Source organism: Arachis stenosperma, chromosome 3 (assembly GCF_014773155.1).
Source record: "Arachis stenosperma cultivar V10309 chromosome 3, arast.V10309.gnm1.PFL2, whole genome shotgun sequence".
Classification (NCBI taxonomy): domain Eukaryota; kingdom Viridiplantae; phylum Streptophyta; class Magnoliopsida; order Fabales; family Fabaceae; genus Arachis; species Arachis stenosperma.
The window spans coordinates 164,450,194-164,466,894 of NC_080379.1; the positions used below are offsets into that span (position 1 = coordinate 164,450,194).

General features: G+C 32.4%; 3 protein-coding genes across 3 annotated transcripts; all 3 read right to left on the minus strand.

The window, feature by feature from the left end:
* Window positions 1-764: 764 nt before the first annotated feature.
* LOC130968848 (nudix hydrolase 17, mitochondrial-like) lies at window positions 765-1,711 on the minus strand. Its single transcript, XM_057894325.1, has 2 exons — window positions 1,478-1,711; window positions 765-1,341 (listed from the first exon to the last, which is right to left on the minus strand). Exons 1-2 carry the CDS (start codon window positions 1,558-1,560, stop codon window positions 921-923), a joined length of 504 nt encoding a protein of 167 aa, XP_057750308.1. The 5' UTR covers window positions 1,561-1,711; the 3' UTR covers window positions 765-920.
* Window positions 1,712-7,338: 5,627 nt separating this feature from the next.
* LOC130968847 (uncharacterized) lies at window positions 7,339-10,630 on the minus strand. Its single transcript, XM_057894324.1, has 5 exons — window positions 10,242-10,630; window positions 9,916-10,082; window positions 9,241-9,540; window positions 8,864-9,127; window positions 7,339-8,041 (listed from the first exon to the last, which is right to left on the minus strand). Exons 1-5 carry the CDS (start codon window positions 10,552-10,554, stop codon window positions 7,661-7,663), a joined length of 1,425 nt encoding a protein of 474 aa, XP_057750307.1. The 5' UTR covers window positions 10,555-10,630; the 3' UTR covers window positions 7,339-7,660.
* A 4,706-nt stretch (window positions 10,631-15,336) lies between these two features.
* LOC130968436 (40S ribosomal protein S15-4-like) lies at window positions 15,337-16,111 on the minus strand. Its single transcript, XM_057893705.1, has 2 exons — window positions 16,030-16,111; window positions 15,337-15,949 (listed from the first exon to the last, which is right to left on the minus strand). The coding sequence occupies exons 1-2, from the start codon at window positions 16,030-16,032 to the stop codon at window positions 15,491-15,493; spliced, it is 462 nt and encodes a 153-aa protein (XP_057749688.1). The 5' UTR covers window positions 16,033-16,111; the 3' UTR covers window positions 15,337-15,490.
* Between the last annotated feature and the right edge of the window lie 590 nt (window positions 16,112-16,701).

A 16,701-nucleotide genomic window follows, 5' to 3' on the forward strand; every position in this document is an offset into this window, starting at 1 on the left:
GGGTAAATATTATTTGGTTTCCAAAGTTTGAATTAAATTTTAATTTAGTACTTAACGTTTTAAATATCCTATTTTCAGTCTCAAAAATTTTGAACATGTTTAATATTATCCGACAATTAAATTGACATGAACAATTATTATTTTAAGAGCTAGAGAAAAAAATTTAAGATTTTTTTCACAAGATAAAGAACCAAATTTTGATTATGTTTTCTAAAAAATAATTTAATAATATTGTTTTTAATGTCCATATCAATCATTTGTTAATTATGCGTCTCAAATTTAATGATAGCTAGGACAATATTAAAGTCATTTGAAATTTTTCGAAACAAAAATAAAACATTTAAAATGCTAAAAATTAAGTCGGAATTCGACTCAAACATTAGGCACTAATAGTATTTTATCCTAAAATGCTAGGAGGTTTCAGCATAGTACACAATGAAAAGCCAAAAACTAAAATAAAATAAGGTAGATTGCATACATTCCTCGCTCCTAGGACAAGACAACAAATTAGAGGTTGTTGGAAGAAAAATTAACGGCTTCAGCTTCATCCTTCCATATATATTATATTGCATGAGTTGAATAATAATGGAAACCAAACTTTATTTACTGCGAATTTTCAAATTAAAGTCTATGTAATATATGTTATCTTTTGGTAAGTCCATTCGAACAAAAGTATATATAATATATTAATAAACTACTAAACCACAAAAATGGACAAAAAAAATCAAAGAATTCAACGAACATACACATACTGGGGGGCCAAGTGATGAACATGATGATTGTTATTGCATTATGCACAAAAATTGCACCTCGCTCTATATGTTTTAATTTCTCTACTGTATATTTCTCGCCCTAATTATTTCTCTATTCTCTCTATATATGAATACAAATTAAATAAATGAATAAAATAAATTAGAGAGTTATAGTTCCCTGGTATCTTGTGAGCTCAGTCGTTTAACCAAGATATCTAAAGCTTCCTTCATCCACCAATGCTGACAAATTTCTCTAGCTTGAGGAACTGTCATCCAAACTCTTTTCCTTAGATTTTTCTCAGGCCAGATATCAAGTTGTTGATTGACAAACAAAGGGAACATGTGCCCTTCATAGTAAATGCCATGTCTTTTGCTAACGAAATTCCATTGACCCAATTGATTCCCAACGCTTCCAATCACTCCGGCTTCTTCCATAGACTCTCTAGAAGCTGCTTCTTCTAAAGATTCATCAATTTCCCATCCTCCTTTGGGGAACATGAGCGCCTCTCCTTTCTGTGAACTCACCAATAATACCTCCAATTCCAATTCATTGCTCATCATATCTTCCTTGAATCTATAAGGTATGCATCTGCAACAATAATATATATTAGAGTCGGATTATATTTCAATTCTATAAAATCACTTTCATTCAAACTCCAGTTTGACAAACGCTAATCCAAAACACACTGAATCAATGAGCTGACTAATTAAGGAGGACTACTTACCCGACCACTTGGCGGCCGCCGGTGTTGTTGTATCTTTGCAAGTGTCTGCCGGATCGAGAAACCAACAAGCATACTGCTGCCATATTTCTTGATTATTATTATTATTATTATTAATTGTATATAGATAAGAAGAAAATTAAAGAAAGCGATATACGATGGTGGTGGTGGAGAGAAAGAGTGGGGAATGATAGAAGTATATATAGAAATGAAAGAAAGTAAAAAGAGTTAGTTGTTAGTATGTTGTAAGCAACTTAGCATCATATGAAACGCGTAATCTTAATAAGACACAGCACATCGAGGCTTCTGTGTCGTTTCGTTCCATTAGGATTCTTTTCCAGTTTCAAAGAAAGTCAATATTTACTACCCATCCATCTCGTTATTCTTATTCTTAATTATTTTATTTTAATGCAAGTAATGGGGTTTGATAATTGATATTCCATTAGGCACGGAGTCCACGCTTATAAGCCATAGCCATAGCCTACACGGCTCGAGAGAAGATCCAATCAATTTCGTTGACTTTTTTTAGAATAAAATACGCTGCATACGCAAATTCGTAATGTGAAGGCCGAAGAATTTGTAAATAAATACTAAATGGGCTACCGGCCCCCTTTCCGATTTTTTTTAATTAATTAAACAAAAAAAAAGAAACTGTCAGCATATTTCATTTTAACACGATTTTCGTTTGCTTAATTTTATTTAAATATTTTGGTAGCTCAAATTAAAGGATAATTATCATCAACACAACGAACTACTAAAATTTTCAAACTTTTTAACTACACACTGAAATTGTAAACTAGCCTTGAAGTTTCTTTTTTTTTGGGGGGTGTTGGGTTGCCCCTCCTACAGTTTCATTTTTGAACATGGGTTTTGGTATTACTCGAATGTTATATTTAAGTAGGATATATTTTTGGGCTTGCTGATTTTGGATCATAGTGTTAACTGTTAGAGAGAAAAGGTTTAAAAATATATGTTTGATCTACCGGGTCTTATGCCAAGCCATTATTTGTGTTAAAAGATTAACCCAAATTTCAATAAACATATTCACCAAGCCAGCCCAAAGGAACCAAAGTATTTAAAAAAAAATGTTGGTTTTCTTTAACAGTTAAGAAACTTTAATTATGGTTTGAATTTTGTTTTTCATTGTTCTTTGTTGTTTATTTTCTTTTATACTTTTGTTATTACACCTTATTGTACTGAGCTCCTTTATTTTCAAATATATATATATAACCTAATTCATAGTCTGTCTGTTGTCCTTTTTTTTTAATTTACAAAAAAATTCATTCATAGAAAAAGATTAAATGCACTTACAAAATAAGAGAAAATATTATATCTAAATCTAAGAATGAAAATAAGATATGCACTGTATTAAAATTATGTGCGGTGAGTAAATACAAAGTTCGACTACAGAGAATCTTAATAAGTAGGAATATATATAATAATGTGCATCATTAGTTCCTAAATCCTCACAAATTGTGCATTGTGAACTGTTTTTTTTTTTCTTGATTAAAGTAAAATATTTTCTTATTTGCACGTATTTTTATGAAAAAAACAATTTTCTTATCTGTTTGTTTGTTTTAGAATTTGTGAAACTACAAGACTATGACATTGAACACTAACAAACAAGCACTATATGAATATTAAGAAATGGAATTTAAAATTTTAGATTTGTTGCTTGTTGGTATGTTAAAAACTAAACTAAACTAACGTAACTGTTTTGTGGTCAAAGGTTGAATATTAGTGGATACTATTGGATTATGTAGTTGAACTGCTTCACCTTTTTTCCTTGGCATTTGTTATTGATGATTTGTGAGAATCCTTGAGTTGACTGGTCTCCCAAATGAACCTCACACGTATTCGATGAATCATTGACAGAAAACAATTAGGCGACGCATGTTGGAGTGGACCAATTAAAACTTATGGAGTTGTACCAACACTCATTTCATTTGACATTTGACAAGAAGGAATATGTAATGGAAAAATTAGGATAGGACATAGGAGTATAGGACCAATGCTAGTAAGTGAAAAACACCCTTAATGTTAAATGATTTGACCCAAATTATTAAAACTCTGGTGCAAATAGAAAACACATGGGCAGAGGAAAAAGCGGTTATGTGAACACATCATGTAATAGAATTTGAAGGAAGCGGAGTTAGTTGGCTTTTTATTAGGTTGAGTGGCTTCCCTAATTGTCGTTTTAGGTGTCATTGCAAATGGGTAATAAATAAATAACAAAAATATTATTCATACACTAAAATCAATTACGAAAATAAATTAATCACTGTTTTAGACAATATCAATATAATAAAATAACAATAAGTGAGAATTCAACGTTATAAGGTGTTAGTTTTGCAAATATGAGGAATATTGAGGTTAGTCTTATATAAAAAAAATAAAAAAATAAAAAATTTATAAGATGAGAGACCTATTAATTTAACACCTTATAATTTTGAGTTAAATATGATGTCTTCGTATCTTATGTTCACTTTTAATTTCTTTCCAGAAATTATCAAATTCTAAATAACTATTAATATATTTATGTATAATTAAATTTATTTTTAATGTGTATTTATATTTAATATATATTTTATATTAATAATTAATTTTAGTGACTAATTTTAAGATACACATATATAGTTGAATAAATAATGGCATGAAGAGTTGTAGAAACTAGAAAGTGTTTCACAGTCGAAGCATTTTTAATTTTTAATTCATGTCGTGGAAACCATTTATAGAAGAGGTGCTTGTTGTAGATCGTAAACGGCAAACAGATGTGAAATTTTCTGACTTTTCATTCTCATTATCACGGACATTAACATGCTCCCTCCACGTGTTTGATCACATTTCCATCTCACTCTTCTCCTTTTGATATTTTATTTTCTTTATGCTGCCACAATTTAGTGCGAATACAAATATCACCGTCTATTTATTTCCTTGTCATATTCAAATATTTGAGAACTTGAAGGATACCTAACATTTTATCACCTAGGAAATTAAACAAGCTTGCACTTATAATATTATGCTAGTATTGTTTTTTACATAAATTTTGTTTTAGTGGCGACATCTCCAAACTATTTATTTAGGGTGAGCTGTTATTTCTTCATTTATCTTTTTTAAAAATAAAATTTGAAATAATTAATAATATTTCTTTACTTGCTTAATTCAAGAAATTCATGATTAATAATTTGTAAAATAAATTAATACGGATAAGAACAGAGATGTATGCTAGAAACAAAAGTAGAGACAAAATTTATTTTCCATTCTCAAGATTCACTTGAACTCGATATATCACGAAAAAATGAGACGAATTTATTTAATTCGGTGTGAATTTATTCATTTCAATCTTATAAGAGACCTTTTTTCAATCACAGAATGTATATTGTTTTAGATAAATAATAATATATAAATGATAATTAAATAAAAAATTTGACATTATTATAAGATAGAGTCTGTTAGGGAGTTAATAGAATATTTGTATAATGTGTATGTTCTCATCTCAAAAGTTTACGTCAATAGAAAAAGATAACACTAATAGTTATATTTTTAATACTTTCTAAATCTTTATTGTACACATTGTACAAATATTTTATTGACTCTCTATACTTTTTCATAAGATAACATCTAATATAGTAATAACCACATTATTAATTCATGAAATCGTCAAATCATAATATTATTAAATATGCAAAAAATGGTAATTTCGGAATAAAAGAATAAAAAGAAAAAGAACTTAACCAGTAAATTCTAAATTGAAAAACAGTACAAAAAATATATTATTAATTTAAGTATTAAAATATTTTATAGATTATCTCTGACCTAATTTTACTTTTACTAAAATAAGAATTTTTTATTTATTCAACTCATCAGTTTGTGATTAATACACCTGATTCAAACATATATATTAAAGGAAAAACTTAAGTACAGCGAACGTGAAGTGAAGTTGGTAGTTGAGAGTTATTGGATGAAAATTTTATTAAATTAGTCAAATTATTTAACGGCTCTCAGTTATATGTGAAATTGACTCCACATTAATTTTGACCGTATATTATATGATATGATGTAAACACACACATGTTTCTAAAACAGCATAGGTTAACAGTCAATAATTAATTACAAAATGGACATTTGTAAATTAAGGTGAAAGTGAATAAAGGGAATTTATTAATGAGGGCATGGATGTCTTTTTGTTTTCATGGCGATTAATAGCTCGAAAGCAACAGAATATGGGTTAGATTTGTAAATTTGAAACACATGGAAGGTGGTCGTTTTGGCAGGTAATCATCGTTATCACATAACAATAATTAATATTTTTTAGGTATGAATTCAAAATCATCCAAATGGAGGAGGTGGAATCCCCTAATAAAACTCTTCATTCTAACAAATTTGTTAGAAATATTTTGATGATATAGATTATTCTCTTTTTCATTTTTAATTAAATTTATTATAAAAAATAAAATAAATCTTTAAAAAAATTAAAACAAAAATTTGTTCAACCAATCAAAAATTCTAAAATTTATTATAAAGTATGATATTTGGTGTGTGTATATATATATACACGAGAGGGCTTGGTAAGTACATAGCAATCCATCTATCCAGGTATCGATTCAAAAAGGAAGCAGTCAAAGAAGAAGAGGAAGATGGAGGAGGAGAAGGGGAAGGAGAAGGAGATGGGGTTAGGAGTGCATAGCCAAGTGATAAAGATAAAGAAAGAAACAGAGAAAATAAAGCACCCATCTCTGAGGCGTGTTAATAGCAGAGATGTCAACCGCCTTCGCTCTCGCTCCCCTCTTGGCTTAGCTCACCCTGCCAGGCCTTTCCTTCTTGGTAATGCTTAATTACGTCTTTCTCACTCCTACCTACTCCTATGTATATATGTAGTCTTCCTTTATTTATATGTTCTGTTTTTTATGTGTATCTAGTATCTACTACCATCTATATGTGGTTCTGGACTTCTTCCTTGTACATGTTTTTAGTGTTATAATATAGGCCATCATCATTAATACGATGCCTCCTCTTTGATTCATTTCTTCTTGGTTCAATGGATGAATTGCTCTGAAAACACCACACCATAATTCGTACAGATTTTTGGTTCTACCATGATAATTAAGATATCAATATATGTTTTAACTATTATTTTCACATAAAAACATCTTCTAATCACCTTCCGACCCACCAATTCGGTGCTCCTCTACTTAACTACTTAACTCCAGCACAATTTGTGTTGCATGTAGCTAGAATACGTTCTGCATTTGGACCTCTGTTTTTTAATTATCTTTCGAGCTATTTCGTGAAGAACTCTGAATTTAAAAAATAATAATAATGCTCTCTATATAAAAATAATCAGTTATTATACCATTAGAATATATTTATATAATTTTATAAATTTAAGTTTTATACATCGTATCATATTGATAAATAATTTTTAAATTCGTGATTTCAAAATTAATCCAAACACATAAATATAACTTGTACAAACAATCAATCATATATTAATTATCACATCTAAATGATTTTTACATTCACTATTTAAATTATCTAATAACATGTAAATACTACATGATTCTAGCCAAAAAAAAAAAATCAAAACGCACGCTCTGACCAAAGATTTAGTGTAACACGTAAACTGAGGGCATAGCAACACGTTGCCGAGAAGAGATTAACATGTTAAACTCCACATCGTTTTGTAGCTAATATCCACGTGTGAGAGATAAAAAAGTACGAAACCTTCATTTTCCACTGATTTCGTATCCACGTGGAGCCTACATATCGGACGACCAACGATTTTTCATCTCACTCACTCCGCCTACTCGCTCTCTTTTTAATGCTCTAAAATAAATATGAAAATCTGAACCATGGTTGCAAAGTTGGACCCATATTTTGCTATGAGATCTCTTGATTTGGTAGACTATTATTCTCCCAACCCACAACTCCAAGGTCAACCAACCAGCATCCTGTATCCGTGTTTTAGCACAACAGATTCTCGAAATAACTGCAAAATCTAATGACTAAATTGACCTAATAGCATATTCGTGCTTGATATTCCTAAAAGTTCAATGAAAATCCGACCCATACTGAGTAAAAGACATGGCATCCATTTTTAGAAAGTCAAATAACAATGGCATGGGAAAAGAGCAATTAAAATACTGAATAGCATATTGGCAAATACGTTCTCCAAGGTTCATAGGCTTAGCCTTCGGCACTCACTGTTGTTTCCTTGGAAGAGAGAAGCTTTACCCTCCTTGAGAGAGATCTCATGGCATCAACAATCACAGATTTCTTTTGGATTCTGTATTGAATGGCCAATTCCGTTGAACCTGAGGCACCCTGCTTCAGCAGTGATTCATCATCCATTATTTTGGTGGGGAAGTGTCCCAGTGCAATCACACACAAAGCTATAAGCGTACGCAAGACAGCTGTTTCATTTGCAACACCCAGCGGGGCTTCGGCTGATAAAGACTTGAGTGTGTTGAGGTCATGCTTCTGCACGGTTTCCATACTACTTGAAAGGAGTACTCTCAATGCAGCCAACAAACGCCCCTCTACTACATCTTCACCACCTATGCTCACCTGTTAAAAAGAAAACAAATTGAAGTAAACTTGTGCTGTGGCTCGGATGAGGAATTCCTTAACTCTCTGATCTACATTTACACAACCCAAATCATGAGAACTTCTCTACCATAAAACAAGTGATTATCCGATCATTAACCTTAGACAAGCCAAAATGGCAATTTAGTTACACTAACCCCTAGCACAAGTGATTAAAGATTTGAGTTAGTGCCTTGTAGATCCACAAAGCACGGATTCAATACATAAGCTGTTCCCCTTTCCCCAAATGTCCCCTGGCCTAGGGCTATAAGTGAGCCAAGCTAGACTAAGTTTAAACTTGGCTCACGAAAATTGAGCTTGGTTCACGGCTCGACTCATTAACAATCCTATTTCATAAGATCAAGTTCAGCGTAACAAAAACTCACGAGCTGGCTCAAATAATAAGAACATCATTTATAATTCTATATCAATAAATTATAACTTATATATATTAAAAAATATTTAAAAAAAGATCAATTTTATATATTGTCTATCATCAATTATAAATTTTTTATTTATGTCCTATATCAAAATTATATATAAAAAATTACTATAAATTTTAAATAATTAAGAACATTAATATATACGTAAAAATTATATATATATATAATCGAGTCAGCTCACGAGCTAATGAATTGAGCTTATCCAAGCTCAAGCTCAACTCACCAACTCACAAGTTCAGCTTATCGAGTTATTAATAAGTCGAACTCGAGCTAACTCATGAGGTGGCTTGACTCACTTCCAGGCCTTGTCTGTGCCAGAAACCATTAAAAAAAATGGAAGATAAAGCTTTGAAGAAGAAACCTTGAGATCTGAAGCTTCCCCAGCAAGATTTAGCTGAGCAAGAATCTGTTCCTGCCATGGAGCAGGTGCTGAGAAATTTGGTGATGAAACTCCAGCTGCTGAGCTTGCAGCATCCAAAAGAGCACCATCGTATTTCAGTTCAATGCAGTCATACGGGTTTGATTGTATCACAAATCCATAATCAAGAAGGAAAAAATCATTGTTTAGACAGCCATAGTTAAGCAATAAAGGATCATCTTCTTTGATTGCTGTCTCAGCCACAACCTGAGGAAAAGAAAGAATTAATCCAGCAAATACAAATCCAGATTTGTATTTTATCTTGAAAGTTTAGCTGTGGGAAGGGGAGAGTATATAGGAAAGAATATGAAAAAACATACCTTTACTTGCATTTTTATGCTACTAGAGTCTTTTTCCTGAACAATTCTGGCATTTGGATTGAAACTATGATTGCACATATCAATCAGAGGGAGCATCATAGGTATGTCAATATGGATCCCATCTGGCCGTTTGTCACCATATAAACGGAATGCTCTTGATGAGACTGCTGACATAGCCCATCCAAGAGAAGATGCATCTACTTCTTGGCCACCAAAAGGATGCTTATCTGGTGTGAGATTGACTAAGGCATGCTTAACTTCTTTCTCAAAATCAAGAAGAAACCGACATCTTTTGTTCACCTGCCTCATGAAATTGAATTAAATTAACCTCACACTACCACACACACACACAGAGCTTGACAGAAGCTTGGGGTGGAAGCTGCCCTATTCCAAGCTCAAAGTGTGCCATATTCAGATTTTGGTGTTAGTTACCTGTGCAGACTCAAGTATTACCCACAAAGCTCAAACCAACAGAAAAATGAAATGCACACCAAAACAGTCTGGCTAAGCAGTTGAGATGAGTTTATATGTTCATATTACAGAAACAGAGAACTTAAAAATAGATCAACTAGGTTGGTAAAATCATTTGTCCTGTGAAGATGAAATCTACACAGATAACCAAAGTTTCTAGAGCTTCATCTTTCCTAAATGGTTCATGCAATTTTACTACAATACCTGGTGAAGAAGAGGAGCATACTGCAAGTTCTTTATATCCTCTCCGGGAAAGAAGATAGGGACAGTGTATGTTTCCGGGAGATTGCTGATGTATGGCCACCAAAAGGATCCAACTTTAGCTCTTTCTTGAAGCAGCTTCAAACCTAGCCTCATGGCCCACAGTTCCTCTGGCAAAAAGCTACCACAGTGTCCAATTTATTTACATTGAAACCTAAACTCCGTTCCTCTAACTCTAATAAAATTCCCAATCATATGTTCGAGAAATTGATAAACCCTAAACTTGAGATCAATGCAAAAAACGTTGAAGGAAGTGAGAAGGGGAGTACCAGGAACATGGCGGGCCAATTGAAGGAGGAGAGAGTGGGTGGCGTCTTGGTGGTTAAACCTCAAGGGAATGTGGTCGGGGAGAACGATAAGGTCGGAACCCTTGGGGATTTGTTGGTTGGCGAGTAAGCCGAGACCGTGGGAGGGATGAACCGCTATCTTGATGGCAGGGTGGACGAAGCCGCCTTCTCTGGTGACCCACTTGATGAGGTCCGGTGGGTGGGGAACCAGTCGAGCAGGGTAGGACGATGAGGCGGCGCATGTTAGCGGACGCAGGTGCGTCAAAGAAGCCATAACCGCCTTCGAAGTAGCCATAACCTAACTGCTACTGCTGCAGCTGCGCTCTTCAACACTCCACTGTGAGGTTGGACGCCGCCGGGATGTTATCACGCTTTGTATTTTTTTTCCATTTAAAAAAATACAAAATATTTAAGGAGTATTTTTTTCAAAAAGATCCATATCACTACAGAGAAAAAAATTATGGAAATACTCAAACCCTGAAACCCGCAACCTCTTAGGTGAGTATAAGTAGAGCGCCATAAAATTAAGATGAAAATGGGGGCATTCCGAGAAATATCCGAATTTACTTTTACGCGTCATTGTCTCTAACAAATTTTTGACTAAACGCGCGAATATATATAATTGTCTTTTTCATTTAGATTTTGTTTTTGTTTTTGAATTTTTTATGCGTTTTCTACGTTCTCTTCCTTCTTTACGTTCTCTTTTTTCTTTGTGTTTTTTCATTTTCTGCGTTCTCTTCATTTAATATTAATGTTCTTTTATCTGATTTGAATATCTAGATCAAATCTTTTAAAATCAAGCATCGAAATCAACTTTGAATAGGTATTTTGTTTTCGAAAACAATGAATGATTCAAGTTTAGACTATCAATTGAATTAGAGCGAATTGGATTATTATTTTGAATCGAATTAAGTGGCTGAGGTGTAGTTTGAATCTAGTTTATGTAGTTCGTTAGTAGTTTATGATTCTGTAGTTGAATAATTTCGGTGTAAAAACTAAGAAATTTATGTGTTATTGTTAAAAAATCTTGGTGTTATTTATTAAGATAAATTCTGCATAATTCAAAACTCTTTCTCTTCCTCCTCTTCATCTTCTGCTGCTTCATCTTCTTCTTTTTCATCTTTTTCATTATCAACATCTTCCTTTTTTTTTATCTTTTTCTTCTTATTTTATCTTTTCATGTTTCTTCTTGTTTTACTCTCTAAGTAAGAATAAAAATAAGAAAAATTAAATAAAAAAGAAGAAATAATAAAGGCGAAATGTTTCTTTGAAAAATTATCTTCACTGCTTCCTCAGAACTGCATGGCATCAGCATGATAGTTCTCCAATTCTTTATCAAGTTGCTCGACTGAATTTAAAACCCGAATTTAACTCAACTCGCATCTTTGAATGCACCGATTTAACCTGTTCCCTCAAAGTTCCATGAATCTTTGGAACCTTGGCAACCGCTCCAATCTTCTCCTTTCCCACCAGCTTGGATCCGTTAAGCAGAACCCTCATATCACTTGCGACTCCAACTTCCTCCTTGGAAGTATGACCGTCACCGGAATCCATCAAATTGAAGGCGGTCACGTCGGCTTTTGAGGCCTCGCAGGACAGCGCGGCGGCGACATCGGAGAAGGACGTCAATGCGGCGGATTGGTGGTCCAAAATAGCTGAAATTCCAAGCAATGCCGAAGAAACGTTGTTGAGAACGAGCAACTCGTCTTGAGTGACTTGGAGATCTTCGAATCGGAAAGCGCTGGGGTTGGAATTGAGGGATTCGGAAATGAGAAGAAGAAGGTCAGGGCGAATCGAAGAGGAGGGAGTGAGGAGGAGCTTGTTGAGAAGTACGAGGAGGAAGGCTCGGATTTCGAAGAGGGAGAGGAAGTTAGGGATTGCGATGGTATGCTTCAACGAGGGCGTTGCAGAGGACGATGAGGTGGAGAGCCTGTCGAGGGCAGATGTATCAATGCGGACATGGGCGAGGCTGGCGGAGACGGCGGAAACGGCGGAGGAGGAGAGGGAGGAGCCCTTGCCGCCGAGTGTAACGGTAGAGAGCTCAGCCATGAGCGGTGATGGCTGAAACCAGTTGCGACTTGAGAGAACGGAAGCAGGGTTTTACTGTTTTAGGTTCCTTCTTCCTACAACGCCGCTACTAATACGCTTTCCTTGCTTCCCATAGATTCTTCTTTTCTTTAAAGTGGACACTCAGATGGAGTTGATAGTTGAGAGATATTTGATAAGAATATAGTAAAATACTTAAATTTATTAAATTATTTAAAAATTTTCAGCTATTAATTTAATTGTATATAAGTTTTCATTTTTTTCAATTTTTTTGTTAATATTTTTTTTATATTCTATGATATTGTATTCTTTTAGTCATATCAATTACTATTTCACCTAAAAATAATAACTATGATATTAATATGTATTATTAAAAAGTTTTAATTATATCAAATTATGTAATTATTTTTAATTTTCATCTTTGTATCAAAATATCTTTATGATTAATTACGTTACTATTATTCACTATGTCTGACTATATTGTTTTCTACTAGACTTTCTCATATTTTGTTGGGAAAATTATTATAAAGGACCGTTAGGAAGATTTAATTATTAAAAAGGACTTTTGATATTAAAATTATTAAGAAGGACCAAATCTTTTTATAATATTTAAGAAGAAGAACCAAATCTTTCTATAAAAAAATAAATAATTATTTTTTATTTATTTTTTATAATTTTTATATTAACATTTTTTTTCTAAAATTTTAGTAATTTTTATTATTTATTTATGTATTTTTTTACTTTTCTAATTTTTTAACTTTATTTTTCTTGTTGGGTAAAGATCACAAAATTAAAAAATAAATAAAAATTATTAAAATTTTAAGAAAAATAAAATTTATCAACATAAAGATTATAATTTTTAGAGACCATGCATTTTATATTTTCTTTGGGGTATAGCATTCATGTTAATTTTTTTTAAGAGGTCTTCCCACATTCAATTAAGAGGTCGCGTGGATTTGAGTCTTCTATCTTTGGAAAAAAAAGCATTCATGTTAATTTAGCCATTAAATTATAATAATAAAACATGATATAAATTCAAAGGTAATTTACGTTAATAAATAGAGATTAAAGTTATACAGATATCCTACATAAAATTATTTGATTACACATCTGTTTTAAATATATCTATATAAATTAAATTAGATAAATTTAATTATTAATAAGATAAAATATCTAAATAAATCGAATTAAGCCATTTCAATTTATTAAAACAAGTGAAAAATTATATCTGCACTAAATTCTTTAATAAATCTAATCAATCCAATTTAATTTATTATTATAGAAAATACATGATAAATTGAATCGGTTCATAAACTCAATTTACTATAATACATAACACGAAATAAGTATTATTGTGTAAGTATCTGAAGAATAATTATTAATTTAAAATTTTAGATGACCAATTTTAGAAAATAATATTTAGTAAAACTGTTATTAAAATTTTATTTTTTATTATTATTTTAGTAATTTTTATTATTTAAGGGAAAATTATAAAAAATAAATAAAAAATAATTAAAGATATATTTGTCTCTTTATAGAAAGATTTGGTTCTTCTTCTTAAATATTATAAGAAGATTTGGTCCTTTTTAATAATTTTAATATTAAAGGTCCTTTTTAATAATTAAATCTTCCTAGCGGTCCTTTACAATAATTTTCCCTATTTTGTTTTGTTCTTTCACTCAAGAAAATTCTCTTTTGGATTTTGTCATTTTTTAATTTTGGATATATCTTCTATAAATCTATGTCTCTACTACTAAGAGAGTTAGATCATAAAGGAGTTGGATTTTTTGCTTATTTTTTATATAATTATTACATGTGATTGAAATATAATATTTAGCAAAAAATGAAGAATTCAATTCATTGACAAATTTCTTCATAAGGTTAAGTTACATTTAATCTTTTCAAATGTTAAATAAGAAGAAAACTCAGACCTAGACAGACTAAGTTCTTCAAAAATCAATTGGATACGGTTCTCACAAGTTGAGGTTCATTGTACATTGCGATAAGAAACATCACTCACTTTCACTTTCACTGCCTTGCCCTCATTTGAAAAAGGGGGAAAAATCAACTAAGCAAAGCTTATGATTGTCAAGAAACATAAATTAGAAACTCTACATTTTAAAGGGCAATTTACCGGTTTGGGATGAGCTTGAAATGTCAACTGATTCAATTCGATTGGTATTTGAACTTTCTTCTAGTGTGATAATATGAAGAATGGAGAGTTCTGACTTCTGAGCAACTACATCCAACTATGCTTATAAGATTTTTAGGACTATTAACGTGCCCCAAGCTAATAAGTTTTAGATTTTGACAAGCATGAAAGTGTAAACCCTACACATAATAATCATTTATATATCAAGTTGTATACCAAAGATTTTTTAATCAAAATATTTGAATTAAATTCTTGAGAGATCATTTGATTTCCACCTCAAAAGAGAGTCCAGATGTTTGTTGGTCATTTATCACCAAATTGCACAAAAAGAGTACTAGTCCTATATATAATGTTTAATAGCTTACTGCTGGTCTAACGCATTTTCTGCATTGCCACCATTCAGCAGCTTGATCATCAATATGTTTCCATTGATGATGATAAAGCCATTTATGTTTGAAATTTTGAAATATTTACCTAACTGTTACCCTCATCATTGAGGGAATAGAACACTTGCTGTACAAACCACACCATAAAGAAAACATATTGCTTGGGCCTCGAGAGGTTTTTTCCTTTTTCCCACTCCCATTAAAATTTTGTTTCTTCTCCCATCGTGAATCTCACTTTAAATCATTACACCTTGAGAAGATATCAATGCAATCTCACAGAGGCAATGACTCAATTTTTAAATTCGTTATTTATACAATTCTTCCAAGTTCACTATATTAATCCTCTCCACAAAAAAGCACTCAGTAATCAGTAATCACTATGGCGTGTGCTGAATTGGTTACATCATCTTCATGATACGAAGATTTGCAAGTTTGACAAAAGTCGAAAGTAATTTTGAGGAAATAACTAAAATCGCGCACAAAAAATACCATGTCGCTGATGAATGCTTAGAGTTGGTTTCATAATAAGAGAATCGGCAGATATAACAAGAAACTTAAATTTGAAAGCAAGCAAAAGTCTTGAGTGTTACTATGGAATCTAAAACATGAACACAAAATCTGGTATCGGGGAGGTGGTGATGAAGTCGTCATTTGAGAGGGATGAACCTGGAAGAGTGGGTGGCACCAATACCAGGCCTGCCGTGCTTGACGGGCTTGTAAGATATGGAGAACTCGGCAAGGTAATGGCCAATCATCTCAGGCTTAATCTCAACCTGGTTGAACGTCTTTCCGTTGTAAACACCAATGATGCTACCGATCATCTCAGGAACAATTATCATGTTGCGAAGGTGTGTGCGAACTGGCTCAGGCTTCTCACCCGCCGGAGCTTCCCTCTTCGCTTTCCGGAGCTTCTTGATAAGCGCCATCGGCTTCCTTGTCAGACCTCTCTGGAACCTTCTGCGAGCGCGCGCGGTGAACAGCTTCACGAGCTCGTCGGTAGACATGTCCAGGAGCGCGTCCAGATCCACTCCTCTGAAGCTGAACTTCTTGAACGTTCTCTTCTTTGGCGCTGACGCCGCCGCTGCAGTATCTCCTTCCACATCTGCCTGCAAAACGAAAATTCACAATCGTCACAACAAACTTATACGGTTACATGCACGGATTCAAGAGCAGAAGAAGCCTTTACCATGATTGCAACACCTGAAGACGAAGACGATGACGATGCAGAGTGTGCTGCCGGCCGCTAGGGTTTTTGGATGACACTGCGGATGAAAGCTTCCTTAACAATTTTTATATGTAACCGACATTTGGGCCTTATTGGACCTATCTCCCATTGGGCCTTACTAACACGGGCCTGGCCCATAACAAGCCCATCGTTCATTCTCATTGTCAATCGGCTATTAATCCTCAACATAAATCAATGCATCATTATTGCTGGCGACTAAATTCGTTAATTGACAACTTTTATTATTTTAGTCGTTTAAATTTAAAATTATTTATATGGATTTTTGAAATTCAATTTTAGATACTATATTAGTTTTAGATTTTTTCTAATATTAAGTATTGAATTAGTTTTGTCATGTTGAATATACGGTTAAATAATATTATTTTATTTTGACATTTAGATAAGATAAAAAAAATTTATATAATGTATAAATTATTATATTTTTCTTCATCTTCCAAAATAATTTCGGTTAAATCTTATTTAAAAACTAAAACAAAAAAAAATACTATTTAGTATTTAATCATTATAAATCAGAATTAGCTCAACTAAAAATAGTTTACATTAGTCTAAAGTTAGATCTTGAAGACTAATATGATATTTTAAATTTAAAAAACTAAAATAATAAAAGTCATA

Excerpts from the sequence above, each read along its gene's own strand:
- LOC130968847 (XM_057894324.1), bottom strand. The coding sequence starts at position 10,554 with ATGGCTACTTCGAAGGCGGTTATGGCTTCTTTGACGCACCTGCGTCCG. Across the intron at positions 10,083-10,241 it reads ATTGGCCCGCCATGTTCCTG|AGGAACTGTGGGCCATGAGG; the intron begins GTACTCCCCTTC and ends GCTTTTTGCCAG. Across the intron at positions 9,541-9,915 it reads ATGCTCCTCTTCTTCACCAG|GTGAACAAAAGATGTCGGTT; the intron begins GTATTGTAGTAA and ends TTCATGAGGCAG.
- LOC130968848 (XM_057894325.1), bottom strand. The coding sequence starts at position 1,560 with ATGGCAGCAGTATGCTTGTTGGTTTCTCGATCCGGCAGACACTTGCAA. Across the intron at positions 1,342-1,477 it reads GGCGGCCGCCAAGTGGTCGG|ATGCATACCTTATAGATTCA; the intron begins GTAAGTAGTCCT and ends TTATTGTTGCAG.